Below are 20,493 nucleotides of genomic sequence, written 5' to 3'. Positions count from 1 at the left end.
TGCTATGGTTACTAAGGATATTAACCCTGTGGTGGTTGGATGGGCAAGATGTAGTTAACTTGCCACAGGCTGGTAACTGGGAGAGTGTGGTGCTCCACCCTAAGAAGCTATGAGTTGGCATTCAGGATCTCAAAAGCTCATGTCCCAGTCACCTTTGTGTGTCCTCGTGGCTAGTGTGTCAGCAGCCTTCTGTGGGTGAGAGTGGGTTTTGGTAGCTGTCCTCTGTTGTGATGGTGAGGTGAATCCCAAAATTTGTGAAGGCAGGTTTTGTGTTTGAGTGGCCAAAGTTCAGGGGGTAAGCTTTGCATAAAATGGGCTATGCATTATTCTTCAGTTTCTCTTCTAAAGGGAATGTTAAACAAGCTTGGAAGTCTCCTTTGTCTGAATTTTTTAGCTTAAAATGACAGCCAGAATAGAGGACGTGAAAATGTCTTCTAAGGTTGCTGCGTGTGTCTGATCATGATCTGTGTGGCTGGTCTCTGTTCTCAGTGTATAGCTGAGCCATAGCTGCTTTAAGGGCTTCTGCTTGGGCACAGCCTTTCCCCTTTGGCTCACTTATTTTGGCCTGTGAATTCTGTGGACATACAACTCCATCAACTATTGTCATTAGCTCTCATTTTCCATGAGGTGCAGAGTGCCCTAGCAATAAAACAAATGTGAGTGGAAAACCACAAATGGGAGAGATTAGACTGAGGAGAAGTGTTGATCTTAAAATCTTCCTTTTTAGAAAATGCAGCCCCTATTTAACAGGATGCATTTAAAATGGAAGGGATTAATGCTTTAGAGGTACTCTCAGAGCCTCCCCAGCACACAGACACCCCTCCACAGGCAGCAGCAAGGCAGAGGATGTAGCCTGGTGTGTCTTGAGCATCAGAAAAGCTGCTTTTTCAGTCCCTCCTCTCCATCATGCCCTAAACAGAATCCTTGAAACAGTTGGATTTGTGGCTTTATTTTTAGACCCCTCCAACCCCTGTCATCTCTGACCTGGTTTATAACCTAACTCCACAAAAGGCTGTGTGGATGCTCAGTAGGAGTGCAGCCGCCCTGGTCAGGGGTGGGAGCTGCTTAGGCTTTGCCACCAGAGAGAAAAAGTATTGTTGAACTCTTAGCTGAGCTCATGCTTGGGTTTATTTTGTGACTGGATAAGTGCTGTGGGAGGTTGTGAAAGGGAGGAGTGCATGTATTGTGCTGCTCTTGTTACGGGTCTTTCTGCTTCTTTGTCCGAGGTTTGTTGGATTTGGGTTTTTTGTTTGTTTTATTTTTCGTTTGTTTGTTTTGTTTTGGTTTTTTGATTATTTTTTTTTTTTTTTGTGGGTGTTTTTTTGGTTTTTTTCACTTGTTTGTTTTTGTTGGTGTTGGTTTTTTGCTTGCTGTTTTTTTTTTTTTTTTTTTTTAGGGTAGTAAAAGTATTAGCTTTAAAAAAGAGCTGCCAGGTAGAGCCAAGACTTCCAGGTCTCTGAGGGCTGGACTTGAGGGGTTGTGATTTTCCCCTGAAGCTATGTGTTGACCTTTTGTTGCTCAAGTGAAGATAGCAAAAAGTCCAGACCATGCTGGTTATATATGCTCCTTTCCTAGAAATACCAGTTTGTTGTCTGTCCCAGTGACAGCAAAAAGGATTAACAGAGAAGCAGAATTGGGTTTATGTTTATCCCAAATCCAGATTTCCTATTATGCAGTGAACCTGGCAGCTGTGGAGCTTGGATGCAAATACAGGAGCTGAAGAATGCAGCTCCCAGGAATTCAGAAATGAGAGAACTAGTGTTTAATTTAAGATTCTGCTTGAGTTTAGCTGTAGAAATAATAGTCATGGCCACTTTTCCCAGCAGCTGCAGTTGCTGCACTTCAGAAAATGCTCAAAAGACTAAGGTGAAGAAATGCAGCTTTTGATTTTAGCTGAGGCAACTTTTTGATACTTAGCAGTGGCAATATTGTGAACAGCAAAAAGAAGGTACCAGGCTTCAGAGGCTATGGGTGTATCCTGGAAATGGCTGAGTTGCCTCAAACTTAGCTGCAGTTTCCCCTTTGTTTGTCATCTGCCCTGCTAGTCGCTGTTGCAACTGTGTGGAAATCTCCGAGCAGCTCTTTCATCATTATTGCTGCAGGTTGATATTTCTGGATCCTGAATGCATATTTAAATTAAGATGAGACTTTAACCCTTTCACATCAGTGAATTCAGGAGAGCAAAGTAGCTTGAGAGAATGAGGGCATGTGTTTGCGATGGATTTTGCCCAAGGCACAGTGGATTGTGGTGGTGGAGGGTCTGAGTTGTTTGGGTTTTTTTGTGGTGGTGTATTTCTTGTTTATTTTTGTGTGTGTGTTTGGGTTTTTGCTTGCTTGGTGGGTGTTGTTTTGTTTTGTGGGTGTTTGGTGGGGTGTGTATGTGTTTAAAGCCCACAGACACAAAAAACCTGAAGGAGAGAATGTGCTGGCAAGTATCCAGGAAAAGGATTCCTTATCTAAGGGAGCTGTGTTATCCTGGAGGATTTTTTTGCTGCTGTGCTGGGAGTGTGGGGGGGTAGTCACCAGTTTCTTCATGTGCCTTGTTCTCTCCTGCCACCTGTTTGTTCCTCCTTTTCACTGCAGTGTGATCCAGGCCTCTGAACGTGTCAAGATGACCCACTTTGAAAATTCCAACTGCCACTGCTGTGGCTGGTACAGGAAGGAACTGGCTCTGGGAAGAAGCTTTTTTTCCAAGAGGAGTTTAGAGACGAGATGACGTGGATGTAATGGAGTGATGATAGCTGTGTTTTAGAGCTACCCTGGCAGCAAGCCTTGATCTGAAGTACGTTTGGGAGCAGTCTTAGCCAGCCTGATGGGCGCTGGGTGAGTTGTAGGACCAGTATGACGAGAACCAGCAGAGCTGCAGCTACTTTGCACTGCTTGGGCCCAGCCCTGGGACAGGCTGAGTGTGCTCCAGTCTTGCTGGTCTTGTTGTAGCTGTGAGGGGAAAAAAAGAAGGGTCAGAGAACTGAAGGGTAACCTTCTACATGTCTTTTTTTTTTTTTTGTTTTTTTTTTTTTTTTTTTTTTTTCATTTTTCCTTAGAGCAGAGTTGGTCAGGAAGTGCCTGTTTGTAGGTATGTGATGGGAGCAGTGCAGAGTCAGGGAGGAGCTCTTGTGGGAGATGTCTCCACCAAGCAGTGCTGGAGAAGGTTATTGCCATAACATCTTGCTGTGGTGGATTCATGTGCTGCCACCTTTACAAAGGTGCTGGTGCAGGAGGCAGAGCAGCTAGGCTCTCTCAAGGACTTGTGCCAGAGCTTCCCTCATCATAATATGTTTACTGTAGTGTTATTTGCTCTAAATAGGAGCCATTCCCACTAGTTAATTTTCCTGTACTCTTATATTTTTGCACTCCACATTAAGTTACTTTCCTGTTCATGTGCTGCTTGTGCAGATTCATATTGTGGCAGGGTCGTAGTGAATTTTCTAGCACTGCAAAGATGTGTAGTAATACATAACTTTCTCGGTAAGGACTGGGCTTTTAAACCCTGGCTAAAAGCCATGACCACCCACTACTGATAGATGCTCCTGGCTCTGTTTGGTGACATTGGTTTATCATAGGCTTTTCCACTCAGTCTCTTAGGGTCAGCCTTGAAGGCTGAGGCCCTGCATGTTTCAGCATGTGCTGTGTGAATCTATAACTTGACCTTTTTTTTAAACTGACTTAATTTTACATTTTTTTTAATACTTTAATATCTGTCAACATAACACTAGTACTTTGATTTAGAGGCTGCTATAAAGATGATGTTGTCCGGTCTCTGGCTGTGGAAGCCTGACTGTCTCTCTGCATGGACTTCTTGGAGAGGTCAAAAACACCTTTGCATCTCTTTGCTTTCAAACCTGTAGGAAGTGAGCAAGTATAGGAATGGATGTGTTGAGTGTTGGTGTCTCCTGAAGGCTGACCTGTCTAGAGTAGGGTGTTCCACATCTGCTGAGGGCAGCAGCTCCACGTGGCTCAGCCTTGTCTCCTTCCTTTCCCTGCCTGCTGGCTTGCCTGATGCTTCCTTTCTGCCCCAGTGACATCCCTCAAGGAGGTAGCTAGGGGACAAATTGATCATTCTTTTGCTTTTGTGTCCCATATAAAGGGAGTCAGCATGGCTTCCTACTCTCTTGTCACAGGCTTTATTATCAGTAACAATAATAATGAGCTGTAAGTGAACCTGATGGCTATTCTGCTCCTGCACACTCCTTGTGCGTGTGCCCTCGTGCTGCACAAAGACCCTGTGTTGTGGGGAAGTGGAGTTACACATGCTGGCTAGGAAGCCTGGCTCTGGTACAGTGCTTTCATTAGTTGGTATTCCTACAACAGTGGAGAGTATAACAGTTCTGGGTTTAGGCAGGAGCTTTCAAAAATCTTTTGGAGGGTGGAAAATGGACCTTGCGGAAGGTTTCACCCCCTTTCGAGGGTTTTGAGTCTGGATCATCTGAAGCTGGTTGGCAGCAGGTTGCCTGATGAAGCTTTATGTTGTTCTCACTGTTTTGCAGAGCAAGAATTTCAGTGTCTATAGCATGATGTGAGTAAGAGCTGAGAGTGTTCCTAGGCAGAGTACTGAAGGCTCATATTGGCTGAATCTATGGTCTCCCATACTGATTCTGTCATTAGTGTGTGTCAAGCTGTATTTTTCTTGAATTAGCAAATGTGGTTTTTGGAAAGGATTCACTGGATCAGGCATTCTCAATGAGTGAGAATAGTAATTTCCCTAAGAATGTCTTGTGAGGGAGATTCCTTCTAACCCAGGTTAGCATCCCTTTGCACTGAACAACATGATCAATTTTTTCTTAATACTCTACCCCTTGTGACAACTGCATTGATAGTGTTGCTGCTTGCATTGCTTGGGTGTGTTGCTGCCTGTGGTTGAAGTGTATAATCCAAGGCTGTAACCTCCCAGTAGAGTGAACTCAAGCCATGGTTTGACAGCAGAATAAATTTGGCTTTGGGGCTTCTCGGACTGAATTGAGAGCACTGTACTGAATAATGCAAAGAGCTGCTCTGCTATAAACTCGCTTTGTTGTTCAGGAGTGTGTTACGTGCATTTATCCTGTCTGTAACTTCCCATCTCTGTCTTGGAAGGTCATACATGGGAACAAGTATTCCCTCCCTGCCAGAACCTAACTTGTGCTGGTTTGGTGTTCTCACTGGGGCTCTAAACCCAATTATCAAGTGCTCTGGCTAATTGCATTTAATACAGTCCCGTGTCTGTGCCTGATTTAGGATCAGGTTTGCACTGCGAAATGATAGCCATGCGCAGATCCCGTATGGTCACAGTTTAGGTCCCCAGGTGATCCAGTGTGGCTCTTCCTGTTCTGTGCTAGATCCCAGAGAGAGTGTTTCCTCTTTGTTACTGCCCTGTCAGATCTCCCTCATCCTCTCTTCTGTGTTACGTATGGCAACATCTGGCCTCATGGTGCCCAGAGCTCTGTAGATATTTAAACCCATGCCATCCCTCCAGTAAAGCGCTCAGTCCCACAGTGGAGCACATTTCTGACTGAAGGTTAAATGTGATGGATGTATAAGAAGCAGACTTTCTTCCCACGAAGTCCTCCATGGATGTTCTTACAATGGGCATCCATATGGCCTTTCTGAGGGAGGACAGCAGCATCAGAGAGCAAGAGAGCATCAGCTGGATATCTTTTCTTAGGATAATCCTCATTAATACACCACCCTTTTCTTGATGTGATAGCATCAGGTAATGGTACAACTTCTGGAATGAACATATGTTGGTAAAAGCTTTAAAAGTAACACATCTACTAGCAAAAGAGTCTTTCCCGGTAAAGAGTTTTGTACAGTTTTGGCAAACTACAAAAACTATGCTCATAGGTCAATACACCTGTGTCTGCAGTGCAGCCTCCTGGATGGTGCAGCAAAAGCTGAAGGCAGGTGAGTTGGTTGTTTAACCATCACTGGGCTTTCAGCTTTGAACTTTGCAAAGAGCAGTATTAAGAATAAAAAAAGGGGGCAGGAAATGCAGTGTTTCTTTATGGCTTAGGGGTTGGTTGCTTTGTGTGAGAAAGGAAGCTTTTGGAAGGTATCAGGGCTTTTAAAGGGATAATCTCCCAGCAATGGGGTATTTTATTCCTTGATTTATTCTCTCTGAGGCTGCAGTTTCCAGGCTCCAGGTCTGGTTCTGTGAGCCACTTTTTCCTCACCAGTGCAACTTTAAGTAGTCAGGCCTGTTCCTACCCACCTGCTCACCCCTGTGCTGTGCTGGGACAAGGAATGAGTTGCACTTTTGGCTTGAGCCAGTCTCATCCCTCGCTGGAGCTAGGAGGGCTCATCACTCCTCAGGCTTGTGCAACCTCCCATCAAAGTGATTTTTATATGGTGTGCAACCATATAAAAAGCGTAAAACTGTTTTATGAATAGCTTTCTGCTGTGGTGGTGGTGGTGGTGGTTAGCTGTTCAGTGCCTTGAGTGGCCCTGGAGCTAGTGCAGGAGAAGGGGCAGCCTGCACAAGTAGGGATGGTGATAGAAGGGTCTGGGACTGCCCCTCCTTGTAGGTGAGAGCATCTCTGTACTTTCGGCCACCACTCAGTGCTTGTGTGGCATCAACTGCTACTTGAGTGAAGGAGCTGATGCGTTGAGAGAGAGTTGGTTGTTTTTCAGGTGGAACAGTTTGCCAGTCAGGTTTCTTGGGGGTCCAGGCAAGTGTTTGTGCTCCCAGGTGGAAAGAGGCAGATGAAGGATAGGGATGCTTGATCTGGCCCTGCTGCCATGGGAGACTTAATGCAGTGGCACCGCAGGGTCCTTGGTACATGAGCAAGAGATAAAATACAAGTAAAATCTGAGCAACAGGGAAGTAAGTGTTACAGCAAGGGTTACAGCAGTGGCAGGTTAATGGTTGGATCGGATGATCTTAGACCTCTCCTCTAGCCTTGATGATTCTATGATTCTAAGTGGGTGGGAGGTTGATAAATACTGTTGGAGTCCCATGAGTCAAGTTACCATGCCCTTCTGCAGCATATTTTCTCTTGCTCCTGTTTTTAATAGGCTTCTCCAGGTAAGGTAGGTTTTCCTTTGCCTTACAGTTGCATCCAGACTTTTTCCTCACCTGCTGTAGAGTTGAGGCCTAAATCCTCTTGCACCTTCAGTTGCATGAAGTGATTTTTAAGTAGCCTTTGTGTCTGTGTACTAGTGCTCTCTGTTCCTAGAAACAGTGCTCGAGAAGACTGTGCCTGCCCAGGTGGGTGCAGGATGGGGGACAAAGCACATCTGTGTCTCTCCACTCTTGTCCTGCCTGTTACACACATCACACCTTGCCAGGATGAGGGAATAGCTGCTCCAAGACAGAAGAACCTCTTGAATATAAATACAGAATGAGGACTAGGGGGAATGGTCATAAGCTGAGACAGTGGAGATTCCGATTAGATGTTTGGAAAACTTCCTTCACTGTGAGGGTATTGAGGCACTGGAATATTGCCCAGGGAGGTGGTGGAGTCACCATCCCTGGAAGTGTTTGAGGCATCTGGATCTGACACTGGAGGATATGGTTTAGGGGTTCCAGCAGTGGCAGGCCAGTGGTTGGACTCGATAGAAGTCTCGTCCAACCTTGATGACTTTATGATTCTGTGATTAAGGTTAGAAAGACCTCTAAGATCAGGTGGATTTTACTTTTTTTAAGTGATTTTGTCCAGCCACCTCGCTGCGATCTCTGCCTGCTTCCCTCGCTCCCTGTTGCAGCTAACTTTAGGGAGACAGTTATCCAGCTCGGGTGCCTTTGGCAGGTTCCTCTCCCGAGCTGGGACCACGAGGTGGCAGGAGAGTTCCACCGGCGCTGCCAGGGCAGCGGGACGGCAATGCAGCTGCTCGCTTTTATAGCCCAGGCGAAAACTCTGCTCAGATGTTTGTGTACCATCATAATTGTGTTTTCAAATCTGGAAGAATTTCGTGTGTATGTGTTTAATCCATGTCCTTATTTTCTTTATATAATATTGATTTGTTTTGGGTCTTGACTTCTGGGTTTTTTTCCTTTTTTTTTAAAATTCTTTTTCCCCGTTCTCAAGGGAGATGAAGGGGAGGGAGAGATGTATAGCAACATCCAGAATTCCTTGCAGGTTCCAGCATTGATCAAACCCTGTGAAGCACATTACCAAGGATGCTGCTTTTGTCCTCATTTCACCCTGTTCTGTTAGGGTATTGCATCACGTAATATGCAAAATGTTCAAGAGCTCCTGCAGTACCCTAGTAATAGGGGTGAACTGAGGTTGCAGCAACAGCTCTACCTCTGCATTCCTGTTGCTTTCTATAGGCTTTAGCACACTTGCTTATGCTGCAAAGCTTCCTTGGGGTCATCGAGTCCGCTGAACGTGATGCGATCCTCGTGGGGTCATTAAGAAGCAATTTGGGCAAGGGAGAGAAATTCTCTGGAAAACCCACTCGGAGAGATCGTAGTGTGATCAGATGGTGATGAGGGGAGTCATTATTTTCAGGCATTTCTCTTTTCAGAGTTCTCCTACCCCCCTGAAATTAATGCTCCTGTTTTACATCTCTCAAAGCGCTGTTCAAGGATGCGGGACTGAAAATCAGCAATGCAGTTGTTTGCTCTTGTTCCTCCTTCCCTCTGGCAGCCAAGAGGGTCCCCTTCCTTTTGCCTCCAGCGAGGAATTCTTGCAGGGAGACTGTTAGCAGAAGAAAAGTGTGCATGAGAAAGATGTCTGTAAACAAGGACACAAAATTCAGGGGGTTGATGGCACCATTTTGGTCAAACTCTCCTCGGGGGGGGGGGGGTGTGTGGAAGCATCTTTCTCTGCTGCTTTTCACATTCTCTTCCATTTCCCTTGTCTCTTTGGCTGTGTTAGCACTACACCCAGGGTCCTTCAGTCATCTCATCGTATCAGGGAGAGCTGTGCTTTAGCATCTCTACACTGTGCCCCTCTTTGCTTGTGGCAGTGTGTATGTGAGGCTCTGTTCACTTCGTGTCCTTGCCTTCTGTGCTCCTTCTGCCTTCCTGAGCATCACTGGCTATAGGAAAGGGCTCTTTGGGCCAATGCTTGCTGCATTTTGGGTGTGTGCTGGACAGGGGGATCCTGCTCACCCTCACACAGCTAAAATGCATGCAAGAAGAAGAATGCAGCTCAGTAGGTAAAGAAATACCAGTTTATGGTTCTCTTTTCTGTCCCTCCCCCCATCTGGTTTCTAGTAGCAACAAGAGCCTTCACAGGAGCAATGCATCTCCTGTGTCACACGACTGTCTGTTCAAGTATCACTGTGGTTTTGGCCTGATTTGTGCTGCAATACCTTTCTGGCATAGGGAGATGAGTTGGATGGGAGGGATTACTCTTGTCTGCCCTGTTTGGGGAAAAGTTTGCTGGTAGAGTGAGTGCATAGTGCTGTATTTTATACTGGGGAAATGGGATGGGGTCACTTAGCTGCTCTTGCTTATTCTCTTCTGAAAAGCAGCGAAGAGCTGTGCTGGCAAACTCTTCTGGTGTAAGCAGGGCTCTGCCCCAAGCTCCTCTGGCTCTGAACTGTGCTGTCTGAACAGATTGCTGGGTTCCATGCTGAGCGTGACTGAATGCCACCCAAACACAGTGAGCAGGATTTCCCGTGCCCGCTGCCCTCTGCTTGCTAGAGGTGTACGGGGAAGGCAAGGATGGAAGAGGGCACTTATTTATCTGGTGTGGCATGTAAAGCATTAAGCTTGTGTCAATTCCAGGCTCTACTGGTATGGGAGACCTAAGGGATCCGGTGACTCAGCTGGTGCTATGCTCTTCCTTGCTTACTTCATATGGAGGAGGGGGATGGTAAAGAAAGAGCAATCGGAAGGATTGCTCAAGGGACTGTCATACCTCTCAGATGGTGCAAGCATCAAAGTGAGTGAGCCTGCAATTAGCCAAGAAATGACAAGCAGAATGGGTTAGATTGTCAGTAAGCAGGCAGGAAACAAGCCAAGAGTAGAGTACGATGGTGTACTCCTTGTACTTCCTTCACCCACAAACACTCCTCTAGTGTGTAGAGCACTGCTGTGTGCTCACAGTCAGCTTACCATCTTACTGCCTTTTTCTTATTTTTCTTTTCACTTCCTCCAGTGTAACATTGAGGTGTAATACTGAGGTGTTACAGAACCTACTGTGACAGGAAAAGCATCTTGCTTCGTTTCATGGAGTCCAGTCACTCATAATATACTGTTTGGCTCAGTGGTGTATTGACTTGATTGAACAGAAATCCTGGTGATTTGTGAGGACCTTGCTAATATTCGTGCTCAGTTAGGACAGAAAATGCTGTAATGATTTTTTGAGGGGCTGGGGAGCAAGTATATTTTCCTTGCTCACAGCATCTGGCAAAAGCAAGATAATATGCTGGAAAGGAGAACAACTTCAGTTCTTCTCTGTATATATTAAAGGATAAGATGCTAAAGTCAAATGAGGAGCTGTAGATCTTTCCACAGTAGTTAATGCAGCAGTACTTAGCATTCAGGAGCTTAATTCAGCATTGGACTTCAGAGAATTCAACTCCTTTCCTTCCTTCTTCCTTTATGTCCCCCTTAGACAAAATACATAACACTGCATGTGTTGTACCTGTTCTAAGGAAGCCAAGAGTATTTAGCTGAAGGAAAGGGAAATGCTGCACTTTGAGTTTCTTGGTAACCTTTGTTTGGTTTTGGTGTGGTCTTAAAACCAGCTATAACTCTAGAAGCACCTGCAGTTGCTCTTCTGCCCACATCCTACTGATGTTCCCTGCCCTGTTGGGCGTGTGGAGAGATGGGATGGTGTGTATTGATAAGACACTTCCCATCTTGGTCCCTGTTTACCCTGTGTGACCGTCTTGGATCATGTTCTCCCCTTGGGATATGGTCTTGCAAGTCGGTTTTTTTCCATGGCAGAGCTGTTTCCTGAGGTTTATACCAGCCTTTGGTAACCCTCAGAATGTTCTATTAGTCCATGCAGCAAATTCAGCCTAGGAAGTTCCTATCATTCTCCCAGTCACTTCCACTGCCTCTGCAACTATTTTTTTTTGCCTGATGCAAGAAAAGGTTATTTGCAATAAGGGATGGTTATCATCCTAGTTCAGCATGGTTGTTGGAATTGGTTGGCTTGGAGAGGCACATATTTGTCCTGCAGCACTGCAGATGAATGGTTGTGGCTGCACCTTTTTCCAGAGGGATAATAAGACTTTTACTGAATGTATCCAGAACATAGAATCATAGAACCATCAAGGTTCGAGGAGACCTCAAAGATTATCAAGTCCAACCATTAACCTGCCACTGCTGGAACCCCTAAACCGTATCCTCCAGCACCAGATGTGGTAGCATCTGAAAAACTTCTGGGAATGGTGACTCCACCACCTCCCTGGGCAATCTATTCCACTGCTTGAAATGGTCCAGCAAACAGGTTCATCAGCCCCTTGGGACTCACCATTGTGTGCAGGTGGGAGATTGGAAGAGCAGGAACCTCATGGAGTGTCCTTGCTAATTTGGAACTGTGCCAGTGTTTGCTGCATGCTCCTCTGCCACACTGTGTGGCTGTATTAGTATTCATGGACTTGTCTGTGGCATTTAACGATGCCTTCTTCTGCAACACCTTTTTGTGAAAGTTAACAAATGCTTTTCCTTTCCAGAAGAAGGTCTGGCATTGATATTGTTGTATTGGCTAGTCTAAAGATGGGATGTCTACTTTAAGTACCTAGGTTTAAATTCTTATAATTAATGGCAAACTGAAAATAAGAGGCTGGTGCTCTCCTGCTGTGTGTTTTCTGATTTATCCTTTCTGTTTTCCCAGTACATTTTGGGTTCATTGCTTGGTTTGCTCAGATGAAGGAAGAACTGAGGACTGTCCCAGCCTGAAGGAAAAGCTTTAAGAAATGCTATGCTGATACCAGAGACTCTGTGAGAGTATCCATAAAGGCAGAAAACATGGGGAGAAGCACATTTCAGAGCTGAAGTTAATCATGAGACTCAAACCATGGGAAGCCATGGGAAACTTTCTTAGCTGCAGAGTGCACAGAACCATTTCCTTCCAGAGGTGCTGTGCATGCTCTCCATGAGTCAGGTGTTCAGCATAGGAATTAGCTTGCATCCCTCCCTGGGTATCTGTAGAAAAGGAAGGGAGAATGATTTTTGGGTTCATTGCTATGTGTCTTGTTTGTAGAAGAATAAGAACTCTGTGTATCAATTTTAAGTTCAGGGCCCTAACACGTTGGGGGTCCTACAGACAACCAAAGCTTCTAGCATCTCCCACTCCATGAGATGAAATAGGAATCTCACCTGTTAGGTGGAATCTTTGTTTTTTCAAGAGTGTTACTAACGTTGCAGGGTGGTTAATAATGGCCAAGCACAAGGGCACAGAGTTGAGAACAGCACCACTGGTACTGACTTTGATCCAGTCCTCTCAAATGGGTGTACTGCTGGATATAATGTAAACTCAGTCACTCATACCAAGAGAGACATTTGGGTCTGTCCCATCTGTACAAAGTACAACTCCTCAGGGCATCTTCACATTGTAAAGGTTAAAAGCTCACAGGGGCCTATTAATACATAGAGGTGAAGTTTGGTCCAAGATGAAAATTGCTGAGGCATAGAGTTGAAAAATTTGCCAAGATATCTGCAATAACTGTGCAACTCTAGGAGTCTGGCAGTATTGGAAGGTATGGATTGTGTTTTTCCTTAAGAAGACAACTGCTTTGGGGGATGTAAAAAAATAAGCCACCAACCAACAAACAAAAAACCCCACGAACACCCCCAAAAAGTAGCTGACACACTCATGCCTACAGTTTTGGTGAAGAAGTTCTGAAATATTGTATGCTGTATTTCAGAAGTACTGGAAATGGATTGGATATCATGCACCATTTAGGCTTGTTCAGGAAAATATGTAGTAGTTTGTCTGGTGACTATTTTTTTCCTTTGTTTCCTTCTGTTCCTGAATTGTTGGAAACAGAGGCTGTTCATGAGAGCTCTCTGTGGAGGACTGAAGTCAGCTGCAGACCTGGGTTTTCAGGTAGAAAGGGGAAGGGAAGAGGAGATGAGATCATTATATAAAATGCTCTTATACCTTCTCTTTGTTTTTCAGTGGATGAATATATTGCCATTGCTAAAGAGAAGCATGGATACAACATGGAGCAGGTAACAACCCTTTGAATGCTTATTTAAAAGTGTGTTTCAGCATGAAAACATAACTTCAAGTGACTGCCTGGAACTGCTGCTTCCCTGTTTTCTTCTCTCCTACTTGTCCCAAAACTGACTGTTCCCAATAGTGACCTGTGCTCTGGGGATATGGAGTTCACCCCTAGTTCTACATCAAAAGAAGAAAAACAAAACCATTGTAATTTCTGAGGGAGTTTGGCCGTGACTGTTATGTTTCCTCTGGTGACTACCTCTTGAACATGTTCAGAACCCCTAAACAGCGTTGAAAAGATTGGCTTGTCTTTGGATGACTGCCTGATTGCATTGCAGTTTCCAGCTGACTGCTCCATCTCTGCTTCATGAATGTTTTGGCAGTTATTAATGAGCTATTGAACCATCTGAGGCAAACCAATATGCACACTTATTTACCTTAAAACTGCTGCAACTCATTTTGCATTTCATGGATGAGCCCCTTGGATGTCGGTGCAGTAGCACTGGATGATTTTGCCAGCTGTCACTGCTGTTAGGCAGATCCTGTAGCCTAGGGATGGAAATCCTGGTCTGAGGAGCAGACCTGTCCCTTATTCCCTGTGGCCTAGGACCATGTACTAATCTTTCCTGTGTTAGCTGACATTAATTTTGACACTTGTTGGAGTGATGAGTAGATCTGTGCCAGGAAACTTTTCTGAGTTCTGTGGAGTTTCCTTATGCACTAATACTTGCCTGGAAAAGGAAGGTAGGAGATCTCATGACTTACTGTCAAATCTTGGCAAATTACATACTGTCTCTACAAAGGGGTTCTACGAAAATCTGAAAGCTTACGAAATTGTTTAGGCAAAGAAACATAGAAACCAATAATTTGGATGGGCGAGGGCTTCTATTTAAATGATTCCACTGTCATCTTTGAGTCAGACTTTCAGTGGCTGCTGCTCAGAAAGACTTCTTGCTGAACAAGAACATTGAAGCTGAGATAGCCAGCAAAATTTCCAGCAAAACCAGGAATGATCAGAATTGATAGTTGCAGTTTCTAAGAGCAGAAAATGGCAATAAAAGGAATATGAAGGCATCAAAAGGCTGTGAACTTAAAATGAAAATAGGGGTGGTAACTCTTCAGCTGATATGGGTATATTCTGGTATTGGATAGTGTGGGTAGTATTTGCCAAAAGAGATGTTCTCAGAGTAACAGAAGTTGGTTTCGTTATGTGAGTGGAGAAGTGTTGTTTGGGAAGTATAGACTGATCCAGAAGTCTGATCAAAATGAAGCTTGTGATTTTTTGGGGAAAAAAAAACCCCACAGAATTCTTGTGGTTTGAAAAACTTAAACTTAGCCAACAGAGATTTGCATTCATTTTAATGTTGGAAACTGAGAGCTCCCACTCATTCTTTGAAGTCTTTTTCTTCATTTTTTCTCTCCTCTGTGTACTGCAGTAGAAGTTGCAGGACTTGCCACACCAGGATGGAAAGTGGCTGAGCAACTGGTAAAAATCCCCCTACTTCTAAACATTTTCTCCTTCCTTCTACTGCACTTTCACATAATACTTCGGAGTTACACGTTTCCCAGGCCCTTTGGGGTTTCCTAGACAGCTACACTAGGCACTTTCAGGAAATAACTGGCGAGGATCTCTCTTGTCTTGCTCTGGAAGGCATGTGTTCATTTTGTATCACAGGTACAAGCGTCAAGGCTTTCAAATCAGGATGATTTATTTGTTGTGTCAGCAGAGGACACTCTCTTGAGCAGGTGTCATCAGAGTTGCTGTTGGCTGGGTGACTGTGGACAAGCTGATACAGACTCCCTGGAAGCCAGTCAGAGCTTGCTTTAGCAGTTGGCCACCATCTGTGGGCTTTGCTGGCCAAGGCATCCCTCTCCCACGCGCACATCACCCGACAGCCAGGCTCTTTGGACCTCTGTTCAGGTGGCTTGGCTGGCAGTCATCACAGATTGCCATTCTTGCCTCTGTGCCTGCTGCCCAGAGCCTCCCTGTGCAGACGAAGACGTGCCAGTCTGTTGCAGGGAGTGGTGAGCTGCTGGCAGGGTGCTGGGGCACGTGCCGGCCCCGCTCTGCCCAGCGGTGTTTCCATCCAGCTGGCTGCATCTGCACCACATGCAGCTCCTGTCTCTGCCCTTTCTCTCCCCTTGCCCGTGGCTGAGTGCCCTGCTGTTGGCTCTGTGGCTGTTGGATGGTGGCTGGAAGCTCTGGGCTGTGCTGGTGGGGAGTCCCTGCAGCCTCACCAGGGGGAGGGCAGGCTCCCGCACCTTGCTGAGCTCTGGCAGGGTGGACCGGACCCACTTCAGCTGGTGCTCCAAACAGCTGGCGGTGGTTGTGCTGAGCTGTAGCAGTCACAGGATTTTGGAAGCACTACAGTAAGTCTGGCTGTGAGCTGTGCTTTGCTGCCAGCCTGTCTCAGACACCCTGGGACAAAGGAGTCTGGGAAAGCTCTGTCCTCACTTCTGTGTGAGTGCAGAGTTCTTCTGGGGCAGCACAGGGTGGAGGAGGAATATTGCTCTTCTGTTCAACAGCCTGTAAGGAAAACCTTTTTGTTTACTTTTGTGTAAGCAGCTGTTCCTTCAGCCCTCCCTACCACCTTAGTGGTATTTAATGCTACCCTGCCCTCCTGAAAGGTCTCCCTCCTTGTTTTTCCATGTTTCCTCATGGGGATACTCTGTACAGCTGGTATCTGAAGCTGAGAAGGATGGCGGGGAGAGAAAACTCAATCCTTCATGACTGCAAAATAGTTCCTTTGGTCCCATGCTTGCCAGATAGGCTGTGTGGCTGCTGTGACATCTTGAGTGCCTGTGCTGCAACCAAGACTACAACCTGTTCTGCGTGGGCAAAGCGAGGAGAGGGTGTCCAAGCAGCACCAGGAGGAACTGGGCAAGATCTTGGATAATACTAACATCTATATGCATGCTCTCTGCAGAATCTCAGGGGCATGAGATCCTGTAAAGGAACTGCCTTTTGCATAGTAAAGAATAATGGGGAAACCCCAAATTTGGAGGGATTTTGTAATGCTGAGCAGCCAGGGTGAAACTACTAGATGAGGGTAACTATGGCTGTGAAACCTGAGCTGAGTTTGCATATGATGAGCAGGTTACTCTTACGTTTTACTCAGCATGTTAGGAATTGTTTTCACTACACAGCCATTGTGAAAGGCTGGTTTTTTAGCTCTGCAGAGTCAGGCCTTCCCAAAATGACTCGAAGTGGTTACTGGCATGCCAAGGGGAGTGATGTGTCATAGCACACATGGGCTGCACACCCTGGGGGAGAGGGGCTGTGAGTGAGCATTTTGGAGGCAGCAGGAGAAGAAGGGTTTGCAGGTGGTGAAGTGCAGCACATGCACTTTGTCTTAGGAACTGAGAACCAGACTGCAGCATTGAAACAAGGCATCTCTCAAGGGAACAAATGAGCAGCCCCCAAAATGAGTGAGATTTGTTCCTCCTTTGAGCTCGGGACATTTTAGCAGCAAGTCAAGCTTGTGCATGTGGTTTGCCTTTCATTCTTCCAGTTCTTCTCTCATCTTCTTCCTCTTTTCCCCTTTCCCCTCAGAAAGAACCATAAAACCCCTCAGTGAACTAGACCATCCTCCTAATTGCACAGGAAATGGAGTTCAGCACTGGCAAGACGCTTCCTTTCATCCAGCCTGTTTTTTAGGTAGACTTCCCAAGCCTTGGCTTAGTTTTCCTGTGCATGATCAGTAAGGTTGGAGTAACTTCTTCAATTTTCTTCTCCCATCTTTCTGTTGCTACTCACTTATTACATGATTACTAGGGTCGTTTTGATAAACTTCAGGTTGGACTTCACAGCCTGGGTTGGGGGTTAGATTCCAGGTTTCTCACACTCAGAAAAGTGTCTGATGTAGCTGAGAATGAAAATGATGTCAAATGTGTTGCCTGAGAAAAATGTTGTAGCTCTCCCTTTCCATTTTCCAGTAGTTTCTTGTGATTACAATTGTCCCCTTGGTGTCCTTGTTGTTTCCAGGCCCTTGGGATGCTGTTTTGGCACAAGCACAACATTGAGAAGTCTTTGGCAGATCTGCCAAACTTTACTCCGTTCCCAGACGAGTGGACAGTGGAAGACAAGGTCTTGTTTGAACAGGCCTTCAGTTTCCATGGGAAAACCTTTCACAGGATCCAGCAGATGGTAAGTGGTGTCACAGGAGTGGAACAGCAGGATGGACAATGGGACCATCATCTTCAGTGGTGATTGTGCCGAACACGTGTCTAATGCTCTTGGGAGAGAACAGGCCAAAGGGGATGTTGGAGGGGAAAATATCATCATGAGCAGAAAGAAACAATATTGATGTGCATTACTGGTTCAGGATAAACTTTGACTGTACAATTTTTGGTTGGAAATTACGGTTTTCAGTCCCGTGTCTGCCGTGGTAGTGTTTGTCTCAGCTGGAGTTCAGGCATGGTGTGTACACACGTGCCCACACACAGAGTAAAGATCAACTCTGTGCAAAGTTGATTTCCTTTCTTACAGCCTGCTTTTTAGGAATTAATTTCACTTACCTATGAAGTCTGTGCTTAATGTGATTTGGGACTGTCAGCAGGTGCTGTGGTGGAGGTTTATCCATCATTGCAAGCATTCAGTCCATTGCTTTCGGTTGGTAGTGATATTGTTTTACACTATGACAATTTCAGGGTAAGTTTCAGCCTGAAAGGGAAGTGCTAGGGTGTGTGCCATTTTCCTTTGACAGAGGGAGAGGATGGGCTGTAAAAATGTTTAATAAATTGTACCTTGAGAACATCTTCAAATTGTTCATCACCTGGATAAGACCCACTTTGGCTTTGCTCTCCTTCAGTAAAGCGCCGCTCGGGCCTTCCAGCAGGACCCAGGTATATTGGTTGTGACCCCCTGAAGTGAGCCTAGGCTGTTGCACACTGTTCAGCCTCTTCAAAGCATGTGTTTTTTTTTAAAGCAAAAGGTGACTTGCCTCCCAAGGACAATGGAAAACTGCCAAGTCCCTTTTCAGAAGGGTGGCAGGAAGAGGCTCATTCTCCTCATGTCCTCCTTGAGTGTTCCTTCACTGACCTTCATTTCCAAATGGCCTTGGAGTCCTAGGGTCTCCCACTCCCTTGAAGGAGATGATGGGGCTTGCACATACTGTGGAGAGCTGTGGAATGCCTGAAGGATGAAGCTTATTTGTTCCTCTGTTCTTATGTAAGAAAAAAATGGGGAGGGGAATGCCCTGGGGAAAAAAAAGAGAACATAAAGCTTATCATGTTGCTTGGTTAAATGCCAAAGCAAGAAATCCTCAATTTGGTTTATGTGCAGAAGCATGACTCTGTCCCTGAGTGAAGTGCGTTCCAACACAGGGATGCCAAGCTCTTGCACTGTTCCCTAGGTAATGATATTTTTTTACTGTTGCTCCCAGGAAAGCCATCCTGCATGAAAGGAATTAAGTGGCATGAAGCTTTGTGTTTAGCAGGGGACAGGAATCAATGGCTCAGGAGCACGTTAGTTAGTTTTTATATGCTGCCCCATTACCACCAGTGCAGTTTGGAGCTGAGGGGAGAAATCATCAAAGCCAGAGAATGAAAAGCGAGTTACGTTATTTACCGGAGTTGGTTCTGACATTTTGGCACTCTCTGTATGTGTTTGTAGCCAAGTGGATGTTTGTCACGAACAGCCTTTTCCCTGAGTTTGTTCTCTGGAACTCCTTTTAATTTCAGTCTCTCGGCCTGTTGCGTGGCTGTTGGCAGCACAGCATCCACCTAGCACCTGTGCTTGGCGAGCACGGATGGATTTCTGCCTGTGTGCAGCTGTGGGCCAGGGTGGGAGTTCTGATGTGATCCATTATTAGAGCCTAAGGTCAGTCTGCAGTTGGAGAACCAGGCTTATCTCGAGTGAAGACTTCAACGGCAGTATCTGAATGAGAGAGATCTGGCTCTTGTTCACAGTTTTGTTTTCCTCTCCACCCATTCTGCCCTCCAAGCTGAACCAGACACTTACCCAGAACATGTTGTATTCAGCAAGAAAGGTTGGACCTTTCGCTTCTAAAAGTCCTGTGTAAAAACATCCATGCAGGGTACCTCAGAAGTAGAGAAGGTCTTAATGGAGTCCTGTCCTTTTTGGAGGCAGACTTTTCATTCATAGCTGCAGGGTAACAGCATTAGTGTAAGAGGACAAATAATTCTGAGACTCGTGTTTTGATGTATCCTCAGTTCACCATACGGTAACGTTTCACCTTTTGAAAACATCCTTTGTTGAGACCTTTGAATAGACTTCATCATGTGAATGGTGTGAATAAACCTATTTAACCAAACATCAAAGACATGCTTGGGATGTTGTCTGCAATTCAGCAGTTCCTGTGGTTGTTTACACATGTCTGTGTTGGCTTTTAAAACTGTTATCTCAGTTTCAAGGCCTCATTTCGAATTTGCTCTTGCTATGTTCCTGTATTCTGAAGGAACCAGCTACTCAGCTGGTGAGAGGAGGCTTGCTGAGATGCTCTTGAGAGATTTTGATGTCCTGAACAGTAGTCACTAACCTGAAACACTCCCCTATAGATCATTTTTGGAAAGGCTACAGAACTGACTTGCTTGAATCTTTGAGAGAATCCAACATAGAGAGATATGTTCCTTGGCAGAAACAGCCCAATTGTATGGGAACTGCTGGGGATGCTTTGCATATAAACATCTAAAAGGATACATGTTTAATTTACAGCTTCCTGACAAATCAATAGCCAGCCTGGTGAAATTTTACTACTCCTGGAAGAAGACGAGGACTAAAACTAGCGTGATGGACCGTCATGCACGTAAACAAAAAAGGGAACGTGAGGAAAGGTAGGTCTGCAGGCAGAAAGGCTGTGTATTGCTGCACACTGATTTCTTTAGACTATCCCAGAGATTCCTGTTAGCTTGTAGGAAAGTGGATGTAGGATTTTCCCCCAGATGTTTCCTGGTGCCACACCTTTCCCCACCCCTCTTACCTGCTGTGCATGTTTCGCTTTGCTTCAAGGCCAGAGGAATCTGTTGGCTATTGGGTGTGCTCCCTTTTCCAACACTCTGCAATTCCTGATTGCCCTCTAGTGCACTCTGTACCATCCCATCCTTCTAGAGCCTGTTCTCTGATACTGCTTGAGGGTGGAGAAGATGAAATTGATACTGTTTACAAGCTGATTGGCACTGTTGTCAGTGGAGGTGGAATAGCTGCTAAGCAGGATAGGAAAAAGAAGTCATGGAAGAGCTAGAAATCTGCCTTAATTTCCTCCATGTGATGCTCAGTAGAGTGAGAACGTGCAAGATTTGACATCACAGCAGAACTTAGGATGAGCGCTCTGGCAGAGGTGTCCCAAGGAGTGCTGGGTGCCTTAGGGTTTGGGTGAGGCTGGTGGTGTTCTGGACATCACTTAGCAGATGAGTTTGACTCCTGCTTGTGCAGCTTCTTCTGTAGGCTCACCCTCCTGGATACCCATGCAAGCCCTTGGAGCTA

The 20,493-nt window shown here is 45.5% G+C and overlaps 1 protein-coding gene across 1 annotated transcript in view; it reads left to right on the top strand.

Moving 5' to 3' along the window:
• Positions 1-20,493, top strand: part of RCOR1 (REST corepressor 1) — a gene marked incomplete at its 5' end in the record, with an annotated part of 39,660 nt that overhangs the window by 6,193 nt on the left and 12,974 nt on the right. The window contains 3 exons of the mRNA XM_009072092.1: positions 13,005-13,057; positions 17,035-17,196; positions 19,726-19,844. Coding sequence (XP_009070340.1) covers positions 13,005-13,057; positions 17,035-17,196; positions 19,726-19,844 — 334 coding nt within the window. The remainder of the gene's footprint in view (positions 1-13,004; positions 13,058-17,034; positions 17,197-19,725; positions 19,845-20,493) is intronic.

The sequence above is a fragment of the Acanthisitta chloris genome, unplaced genomic scaffold (genome assembly GCF_000695815.1).
Source record: "Acanthisitta chloris isolate BGI_N310 unplaced genomic scaffold, ASM69581v1 scaffold3073, whole genome shotgun sequence".
NCBI classification, from domain to species: Eukaryota; Metazoa; Chordata; class Aves; order Passeriformes; family Acanthisittidae; genus Acanthisitta; species Acanthisitta chloris.
Note: the sequence above shows the minus strand (reverse complement) of the source record. Positions and strands in the feature narration are given on the sequence as shown.